This window comes from Zootoca vivipara, chromosome 15 (assembly GCF_965207765.1).
Source record: "Zootoca vivipara chromosome 15, rZooViv2.hap1.1, whole genome shotgun sequence".
Taxonomy (NCBI): domain Eukaryota; kingdom Metazoa; phylum Chordata; class Lepidosauria; order Squamata; family Lacertidae; genus Zootoca; species Zootoca vivipara.
In genome coordinates this window covers 11200882-11211006 of record NC_142598.1, presented here as the reverse complement: position 1 = coordinate 11211006, position 10125 = coordinate 11200882, and the positions used below count along the sequence as shown (strand labels likewise).

At 46.4% G+C, this 10125-nt stretch overlaps 2 protein-coding genes across 6 annotated transcripts in view; both read left to right on the top strand.

Moving 5' to 3' along the window:
- The first annotated feature begins 410 nt into the window (after positions 1 to 410).
- The window catches only part of LOC118075490 (beta-1,3-galactosyltransferase 1-like), a 28838-nt gene continuing 19123 nt past the window's right edge, over positions 411 to 10125 (top strand). Inside the window, exons 1-2 of one of the 4 annotated variants that reach the window (XM_035097501.3) lie at positions 411 to 545; positions 7189 to 10070. In XM_035097501.3, the coding sequence (XP_034953392.1) occupies positions 7278 to 8387 (1110 nt within the window). In that variant the 5' untranslated portion in view covers positions 411 to 545; positions 7189 to 7277 and the 3' untranslated portion in view covers positions 8388 to 10070. Of the gene's footprint in view, positions 546 to 617; positions 696 to 3102; positions 3127 to 7188; positions 10071 to 10125 lie in introns of those variants that run through there. The other 3 variants (XM_088658288.1, XM_088658285.1, XM_088658286.1) reach the window with 3 other exon arrangements.
- LOC118097866 (beta-1,3-galactosyltransferase 1-like) overlaps positions 437 to 10125 on the top strand; it is a 28812-nt gene continuing 19123 nt past the window's right edge. For both annotated transcript variants that reach the window (XM_060268879.2, XM_088658289.1), the window contains exon 1: positions 437 to 545. The gene's annotated coding sequence lies outside the window, so the exon portion shown is untranslated. The remainder of the gene's footprint in view (positions 546 to 10125) is intronic.

The following is a 10125-nucleotide window of genomic DNA, read 5'->3' as shown; positions in this document are numbered from 1 at the left end:
AAAATACCTTTACTACAAATTAATCAACTAGCTTGACGCTGAGGCTATCCTTGCAGAAGAGCAAGCTGGATTCAGGCAAGGCAGATCTAATAAATAAATAAATAAATGAACAGGGCATCCCTATTTGGAGAAATGATGGAGGGTAAGCATTATGTTAACACCCATTGGCATTTATATAAAACAATTGTTTATATAAAATACATTTATATAAATGTATAAATTCATCCCTTTCATTTTGTTCTTGTGTTTGGCTTTGAGGGGCATGTTCTTTTTTGGTGTGTGTGTGTGAGAGAGAGAGAGAGAGAGAGAGATTCAGCATGGGATTGGCATGCAGCTCCTTCCAGGTGCTTCAATGGTCCTGGATAAAAGACTCTCTGGAAGCAGAGTCCCTGCTCCCTTTCCTCTGTTTTAGCTGGATGGCGTAGACATTATCCCTTCCTCTTGTGCCCCACCCTCCCCGGGGAAAGGTAAATTGCAGCTGACATTCAGCCAGAGTATTCTGTCAAAGGCAGGTGGCGACCTTGAGTGAAAAGCACCTCGGGCAGGTAAGTGCTCACCTGAGATGCGGCAAAAGGCACCTTAGAGAAGAGAATGGGAGAGGGGTAGAAAGGCACCACTAAGAGGTCCCTCAAGGAGGGAGAGAACAAATACCTGGAGCACTGAATGAGATTTCATTGAAATTGATGATGGCAAAGGTGTTTCATTGAGCAGGCTTGTATTTATTTAACCATTTGCTTGGTCACCAAGGGTGACAAGGAAGTGTATGCAGCCGAGTGGGCTGGGGGCTGCTGGGAGCAGAGCACTCTGTCTCTCGTATGGCAGCCCCTTGTGTTTTTATACTGGCTCTGGAGGAGACCTAGTCTAAGGTTGCCATATTTCAAACAGTGAAAGCAGGACACAAAAGTTGCTGAAGTGGCTTTTTGGGGGGCAGGGCAGTTGTTGATTTTTTGGGGGGAGGGAAAGGTTGTTAAGTTTTTGTTGAGGTGAAGTTGTTTGTGGAGCTTTTTGGCAAAATTGCAAAAAAAAAACCCCGACATTTTTGAGCTTATAAAAGCAAAATCGCCAAAAACGACGCTGCCGATGTGGCTTGTCAAACGTCCGAATTTTAAATTTCTGCCCGGACACTGCTTCCAACTGCAGTATTCCGGGTATGTCCAGGAAATTCTGGATGTATGGCAACCCTGTTCTGGTTGCTAACCACATTTTTACTCGGGTTTGGTACAGATGGGATGAAATGCTTCATCTGCCCCACTCCCCTCCAAGTAAAAAGCCAGCCTAGTAATTTATTTATGTGTTTATTATGTGGCCTAGTAACTTTTGGGGGGCTGTTAACTAATGCATGGTGCATAAGAAGCAAATACAAAGGTACCGTATTTCGTGGACCATAGCACACACCGGACCGTAACACGCACCTAGTTTTTAGAGCAGGAAAACAAGGAAAAAAATATTCTGAGCGTGGGGCAACAGTGAACAGCCTGCCACCGCTCCCAAACCTTCCCGGGGCTTCATGGGAAAGGGGAGGCTGCCAGCAGAGCAGTGAGGAGGCTGGCACAGTGTGGGATTTAGTGCTGGATTTAGTCTCTGATCTGTGACTTTTGACTGCTAGTCCCAGTTATTATTCTCTAATGAGGGGGGAGAGATGCACTCCAGAAGGTCCCAAATGCATGTATCTTTTGCTGCTTTTGCTGCCTCATATACAAAAGCCTCTCACATTCAGAGCAAGCTTGGGCTTGCTCTCCTGGGTGTTGAATCAAGTGAAGGTGTGGATGTGTGTGTTTGTAGGGGTATGTGTGTTTTGAATCAAATAAAGGGAGTGTTGAATCAAGTCAAGGTGTGTGTGTGTGTATTTGTAGGGGTTGTTGAATCAAATAAAGGGGTGGGAGATTTGAATAAACTCAAGGGCTGTGTGTGTGTGTGTGTGTATTTGTAGGGGGTGTTGAATCAAATAAAGGGGTGGGGGATTTGAATAAACTCAGGGGCTGTGTGTGTGTGTGTGTGTGTGTGTATTTGTAGGGGGTGTTGAATCAAATAAAGGGGTGGGGGATTTGAATAAACTCAGGGGCTGTGTGTGTGTGTATTTGTAGGGGGGTGTTGAATCAAATAAAGGGGTGGGGGTGTTGAATATACTCAAGGGCTGAGTGTGTTGACGTACCACACACTTCAAAGCAGCTGAGCGGGACCAGCAAGAGCCGCTTGGGCGCTGTGCGCGCGCTGGTGGCAAAGCTCGACTGAGCGGAGCCCAGTGCGGGGGAAAGGAGGAGGTGTGGCGCGGAGTCCTTGGAGAAGGAGAGAGACACGGCGCAGCCTCTCAGCTCGTGGAGCACAGTCCTGGCCAGACTGCTGGAACCCTGCGCTCACTTGGCGGCGTCCAGCGCCCTCCAGTGCCCAGCGCCATGGTTCACCGCGCCACTAGCCTCTATGGCTAAGATGGGCGTGCCCAATGCCCTAAGCAGCGTGATCTTTTGATCTCTCTCTCTCTCTCTCTCTCTCTCACACACACACACACACGTTAAAGCAGCTGAGCTGCGCTTCCCCAATGCCCCAATCAGGGTGATCTTTTGAGAGCTCTCTCTCTCTCGTTAAAGTAGCTGAGCGACCCAGTACCCCTTCCATCTTGTTTGCCACAATTTCGGGCTGCTTCTCGCCCCCGCACCTTTTGCCGGGGGGCCCTGGGGGGAGTGGGAAAAGCCCAATTTCAGGCTGCTCGTCACCCCCCCACACACACCTTCTGCCGCTGGTGGAGGCCGTGGAGGCAGCGGGAAAAGCCCGATATTGGGCTGCTCCTTGCTCCCCTACGGCTGAGAGCTATGGCTCTGGCAGCAGATACATCCCTCCGCTCGAGGGATCCGCTGCTGTCCTTGCCTTCGCTCCATAACATGCAGCAACATTTCCCCTTCTGTTTTAGGATGGAAAAAGTGCGTGTTATGGTCCGAAAAATACAGGTAGCTGCCCCAAGGAGCTCGCAGTGTAAAACTATGCACAGGGGGAAGCTGCAAATAGCTGGGGACCAAGATAGCCTTTTTCACTCCCTGAAGTGCTGACTGTTGTGTCTTCCTTCTCCCTCTCATGTGCAAAACGCAACGGTGCAAACTGCAGGACCCAGATGGAAGCAGTAAGAAGGGTCAGGTGATGTGTTGGATTCAGGCAAAGAAATATCAATAGCAACTGGTGATGCTGATACCTTTTAAGAGCCTGGTCAGCTAAACCGAGGTGTAGTGTGGGGGGAGGCTTGGGGGGCATGGCCCTGGCTGCACAATTTTGAGGGGGTGCAAACCAGGCATCCCCATTCAGGGATCCCAGTCTCGCCCTGCCTGCTGCTGAGGGTCTCTGGGCTCCTAATTCCAGGATGGTCTCACTGTCGCATCCCTGGCCTGCCTCGCTGAATGGCTGCTCACTCACGCCTTGCTTGGATAGTGAGCTGGCACACAGGGAGGCAGGCAAGGGGTAACCCCAGAGTGGCCTGGTCTGGCACTCCTCTCCACAGGCATTGGGGGAATTTGCCCTTCAAGGGCTGCATCAACCAGCTGGGCTCCCCCCCTGCACAGGCAGACAAGCTGTGCAGCACAGTCCCACTTGGTGCTGCTGGTGAGAGTTGGGCTGGCACAACAAGCTCCATTCACCCTCCATGGCCCCGGGCACCAGGAAATGCTGCTACACCACTGCAGCTAAAGTCCACTTTGGAATACCAAGAGAGCCTCTTTTCAAAACACTTGCTCCTGTATCTTCTGGACGTATAGCAACTGCTATTGGAAGTGGCACAGCAACTCAACAACATTTGTGTCCGGATTTTCACTTTCTGAAATACATGCAGAGATTTCATTGCGGGGCTCCCTGCTCCTACTCTGTTACCCAGCTAAAACCAGATCTTTTACCCATTCTGCTTCAGTGCAAGGTGGAACCACCCAAAACAAGCACAATAGGTCTGCCTGGACCATTTATCCATATTCAGCAGAAAGCTGTTGCTTCTTCTGGTGCAGAAGCAGAAAAGGCAAGCCAGCTCAATCTGTACTGGAGCCAAAATTGAAGTCCGGAGAAGGGCAAGGGCAGCAAACAAAAAAAAATCAGCAGAAAGTTCGCAAATAATTAAGACCTATAAGGAAATAGTTTATCAAAAATTATATTTAACAATAGGGTTAATAAGTTTCTAAAGCAGAAGGAGCGTCTCTAGTTTATTGAGCTGCAAATAAACCAACCTTTTAAACAAATAACATGAAGGACAGAACTAGAGAAGGGGAACATATGGATCACTGTGAATCTGAGAGCAATATAGGCGCACCTACTGGTCCATGGTGGTCCACGAGATAAAACCCAAAGAGCAACAGCAGCATAGCTCCTTTATTAAGATGGATTGAAAGTAATGAGCAAGCTTCCAAGTTCATCAGGGTTGATATTAACCAAAAAGAAAAGGGAAAGGGGTGGGGAGGTGGAGATTGATTGCACTGTTACTATTTGGACTCCTGTCCTCCAATGGAGATGGAGAGGAGAGCAGCCCATTGATTTCAAAGGGAATGTTCCAACGGGTACCTGACCTTTTGTAGCTTTATGCCAACAAGGCAGGGGGAGGGAGCAAGCCCTAAGCAAGTGTAACTCCATGACTGAGCTCTGTGCCAACTCCACCATGCCTCCACCTCCACACCTTTAAGTCACCAACATAGCGGCTCCGCCAGCACAAGGATGGTAGAACCACTGTGCTAATACACTTTCAGGCTCTGCCAGTGCAAGTAGAATTAAGAATGGTCCCCAGAAGGTGTATGTTTGAACACTCCCCTACCAGAGACTCTGTCAGCAGTTTGGACTACTGTTTGTTGTCTGTAATCTGTTTGATTAATGCAGGGTATGGTGTTCAGTTCACACAGGATGGTTGTCTAGTAAAGAATGGAACACAGGTATGTGGCCATGCAAAGATAAAAATTGGGCTGTATAAAATAGAAGATAAGCCTGTTAAAGCAGCCCAGGTGGTTCAGGGGAATCTACCAGTCCATATTTCCCAGGAGCTGATGGGACCAGTTGCCACGATTTTAGGTTTTTTTGATGTTGAGGTTCAGACCATATTTTGCGCTCTCCTTTCATCCTCATTAAGAGGTTCTTTAATATCTCCTCACTTTTTGCCATCAAATTTGTGTCATCTGCATATCTGAGGTTGTTACTTCTTCCGGCAATCTTAATTCCAGCTTGGGATTCATACAGTCCAGCCTTTCACATGATGAATTCTGCATATAAGTTGAATAAGCAGGGAGACAATATACTGCCTTGGGGTACTCCTTTCCCAATTTTTAACCAATCAGCTGTTCCATATCCAGTTCTACCTGTAGCTTCTTGTCCCACATAGAGATTTCTCAGGAGACAGATAATTTAGCAATAATTAAACAATTCCACCAAACATATATAAAGTCTGCCATTTTAGCATCACATGTAGCATCACATCTCTTCAGATTCTCCTGAAGAGATCCCACAATGCAGTGGAGGTTTAGGATCAGAGTTTTCCTTCTTCTAGGTGGGCTGCCTGTATTCACATGCAAGGAAAGTACCTAAGTCACTGAGGGTTTGAGACCCATCAACAGCCCTCACCTGGTTTAGCCAGCAATCAAAGTCTTTTCCCGGGTGTGTGGCTGCTGTCACATGCTGATAGCTTCTAGGAACCCACCCTGAATGCAGGGTGGGGACCAAAGGTGGACAAACTATCCCAGAAGGAGCATGACGTGATACTACCCCTCCCCTAACAACCCATACATCCCACTTATACACATCTGTAAAACACATTCTTCTTATTATTAAGTTAGTATAAACCTTTAGAACTGATCTTTGGTTTTCTGGAAAACTCTTAAATGAAATGAAGCACCACCAATCTCCCACAAAGGTATCTTTGTTCTTTGTTCTTGCCAGCCTTCATTTGTAAGTCAAATTTTCCATAAGGGCAATATGCCATACACTCTTGTACAAACCGCGGTTTATAGCTTAGCCAACAACAACACACCCAAAACAGAAATCCTTATCCCTGTAAGTTTCAACAAGATTAGGGTTGTGTTCAACCAAGTTCTACATAGAGTATACTCACTGAAATGAATGGGCCTAATTTGGTCACATCCATTAATTTAAATGAGTCTACTCTGAGTATTACCACGGTTGGATCCAACCCATCATCTGAGAAAGAGACACAAAAATGAATATAGCTGTCATAAGATTCTGAGATAGAATTTAGCAAAAATTAAAATATTCCACCAAACGTGTTTAAAGTCTGCCATTTTAGCACCACATGTACAACAAGTAAGCTATTCCTGTTTCAGATGAAGGACTTAGCGCTCTAAACATGTTGAGATTTAGACTACCTGTATTGCTAAATTTGCCTCCTGCACTTGCTGAATTTTTGTTTATGCTGCTGCTCTTTCGGTAAATTCCAAAGTTTATGGCCTAATTTGGAAATACAGGGAAGAATTCCATGTAGCACAATGGCAATTGTTCCATCAGTGCAAACCTTGCAGCTTGCCAGACACCCTGGCACACCCCCAGCTGGTCACTTTACCCAGAGTTTGTGTTTCCTTTTAGAAGCGAAGCACAGTGGAGACTGTGTGGTCTTTATATGGTTAATTTACACAAACATATATACAACCTGAGCCTATGCTGGAGAGGGCTGGAGCATAATCACCCTAATAAGTTATTGTTTCTCCCGTAGCCACAGCTGTGGATCCCAGCAGAAATCAAACATCATGCTCTGCCTCTGTGCCTTTCCAGCCTGCAGCTTTTCCTCCAGTTCATACCACAGCCCCCAAAATTTTAACTTTGTCTTTCTAGCTCAGGGAGGGGCCCCATCCATTTGATGTCTCAGACAGAGCCCCTTACTGCATCTAAGAGTTCAGGAGTCTGGTACCTACAAACTCACATAACACTTCATTCGGATTCCAATGGATCTGTAAATAGATGGGTTGAGCAAATAATGCCAATCCCTGGGAGTGCATATTTTCCTTCCAGAAACAGATAGCAAGGGCAAGAAGGCAGGTATTATGGGCAGTTCTTGAGTGTGTCAGCAGTTGGCAGATTCTGTGTGCGCTCAGTCATCCCAAAAGCTTCCCTCGTGTGCGTACACACACAGAGACAGACAGACAGACAGACAGACAGACAGACAGACAGACAGACAGACAGACAGACAGAGAACAACATTCATCTCCCTTTCACTGGGCTTCTCTTTTGCAGGTTGTATTTGGAAAAGGGACAGAGCTGTACACGATCTCTCCCCCACCCACATACAGTCCACAAGTGTCCTCTTCCTGCCCACCAAAAGTATGAAAGGTACCAGGAAGATGCTGATAACCCAGCTGCAGAATTTTCCCAGTGTGGTCCTCTTCTGCTCTATTTTGCTTTTCCTACTTGTTGCGATGAAAGAATTGGAGTCTCTTTTCTCGCCACACCACATCAAGCTCAAGCGCGGCCCTGATTCCACAGGCAATGATAAGAGTGCAATAGGATTTGAATGGGAATCTGCGCTGGAGAGGACAAGGGAGACCAAGCCCTCTGTTCTGATTTCCCCACCACCACCAGTGGCCACGCGGCATCCCTTGGAGGTTGTCTATTCCACTGATTATAAGTTCCTTCTCAACGAGCCAAACAAATGCCGGGAGAGGAGCCCTTTCTTGATCCTGCTGGTGATAACTGAGCCCCAGCATTTTCCCACAAGGCAGGCCATCCGGCAGACGTGGGGCAACAAGAGCTCAGTGCCTGGGGTTTCCATTCTTCGTCTCTTTCTGACGGGTGTCCACCCAAAATTTGGATACCCGCTCCAGGCCCTTTTGGAAGAGGAGAGTTCCATCCACAGAGACATTATTCAGCAGGACTTCCTGGATACCTACAACAACCTTACCCTCAAGACTCTGATGGGCATGGAGTGGATAAGCAAGTTCTGCCCCAATGCCACCTACGCGGTGAAGGCAGACAGTGACATCTTTCTCAATGTGAACTATATGGTGTCCCAGCTGCTGCAGCCTCACCTGCCACCCAAGAAGAACTACATGACAGGGTACATCTACAGGAACGCAAAGCCAGTGCGTGACAAGGCCTCCAAGTGGTATGTGCCACGGGAGGTGTACCTCAATGAGACCTACCCGCCCTTCTGCGCAGGCTCAGGGTATGTGTTCTCTGGGGATCTGGCCAAGAAGATCTACCAGGTAGCAAAGACTATCAAGGTCATTAACATGGAAGATGTCTTCATGGGAATCTGCCTGTATGAGCTGGGCATCAGCATGACAAACAGCCCCTTGGGTCTCTTCAACCCGTTCAAAGTCAAGTATGAGAAGTGCAAGTTCTCCAAGGTGGTGGTGGTGCATTATTACAGGCCAGAGGAGCTGCTGCAGATTTGGCCTGACTTTCGGGACCAGAACCAGACTTGCAAGAGTTAAAAGGGAGGGAGGTGAACAGACACTCTTGTGGAGAAGTTGGCATAGAGGACTGGCAACATGCGGGCATGTTCCTGTACAATGGACAAATCCATGCCAACAAATTGTGATGAGGAAGGGAAGGATGGCTCAGAGAAGGAGGAAGATACTGTGCTTGCCAAAATGTGTATTTATGCCCTTAGAAGTGAGCTGGCCCCACATAACATACTCATCGTGCAGTGTGGTCCGTTGCCATTCACACTGCTTTCCTCCCCATGGAATCTCTGCAGCTGGCCATAGGAACTTGTTTGGTCTGCTCTGAACTGACCACTATGCTACTAATGTGCCAAATTGACAACTTCAGAGTTTTGAGATCATCACAACCACCACCTCACTTACTGGAAGAGAGCAACCCTCCGGCCATGCAGGCATAGTGTTGCCATACATCCAGGAATTCCCGGAAATATCCTCTTTGGGGGGTCCTCTATACCCATCCAGGGGGAATTATACATTTTAAAGCAATTGTTCGCGATTTTGGGTTTTTAAATATATATACGTTTTGTGTGTGCAAGCAGTTCTGTATGTTTACCTCTTAAATATGGCAACCAAAAAAAAAAACCTCAACAATTTTTGTGTCTGCACTAGGGCAATGCAGAGTTCACCTGTTCCAACATATTGAAATGCAGGCTGGTCATCTTTAGAGTAATTTTAAGCAGATCAGTAGAAGTTTCCTTCACAGTAGGAAGCCATACTCCACATAAGATATGCCTCTTTGGATTGTTGCCAGTTATGCAAAAGACTTATTTGTCATGTTCTGTTGCTTTTTCATATATATAAATATCCATTGCCCACCTGTGAGTGTGAAGGCGGCTCCCTGCAAGGCCCTGTCCATCTGGCCTAGGGGGCGAGGCCCACACTCACCAGCCCTACTCAAGAGGCTCCTTATGAAGCCGAAGGGACATCGCCCGGCTATTGTTTAATTGATTTAATATGCTGTAAACCGCTTTGAGATTTTTATCAAAAATATAAAGCGGTATAGAAATTTTATAAATAAATAAATACACACAGAGAGACGTACACTGTTTGTTTTCAAAGAGGTTCTCCCAATACACCACACAGCGTTATTTATACATGAATCACTATAAAGTCGTTAACACAACCATTCCCTGTTTTCTTTGAAGGATGAGATAAGGTTTAAAAGGAGGAAAAAAGTGAATCCTAAACCAGGGGATAGCATTCAGAAAAAGTAACTAAAGTATTGTTATACAAGTCCTAAATTTTCTCATGCTCCAGCAAAGTGGAATTCACTGAACCCACTTCATGGAAGAAAAACTGGGAATGCCCAGAACCTCCCCCCAATCCTAAAACACCTACACCCCGCAAAACAAATAAAAAGCATTAGAAAGCAGGCAGCATGTATCATCCAACCCTCCCTAAGCCAAAAGAGCCTAGTAACTAGTTCATCGTTAAAAATTGGTAGGGGCAGGGGGGTATTGATGGACCTTGTAGTGCCCATGGAGCTATGTTGGGGATCCCAAGAACAGACTTGATCTTTTTGACTGAATGCCTTTTTCACTTGTCATATAATTTTGGCCTGAGAATTAAGTGCCTGTGTAAGAAAAACCCCGTTGTTCCCTATTTCATTCATATAATCTATGTCTTTTGTTTTATTATGAAGTTTATTAAACTGATTCATTTATTTATCCATATCTTGTTTTTTTAGTATTGTTTGTGTTTCTTTATTGTAAATTGCTTTGCGGGC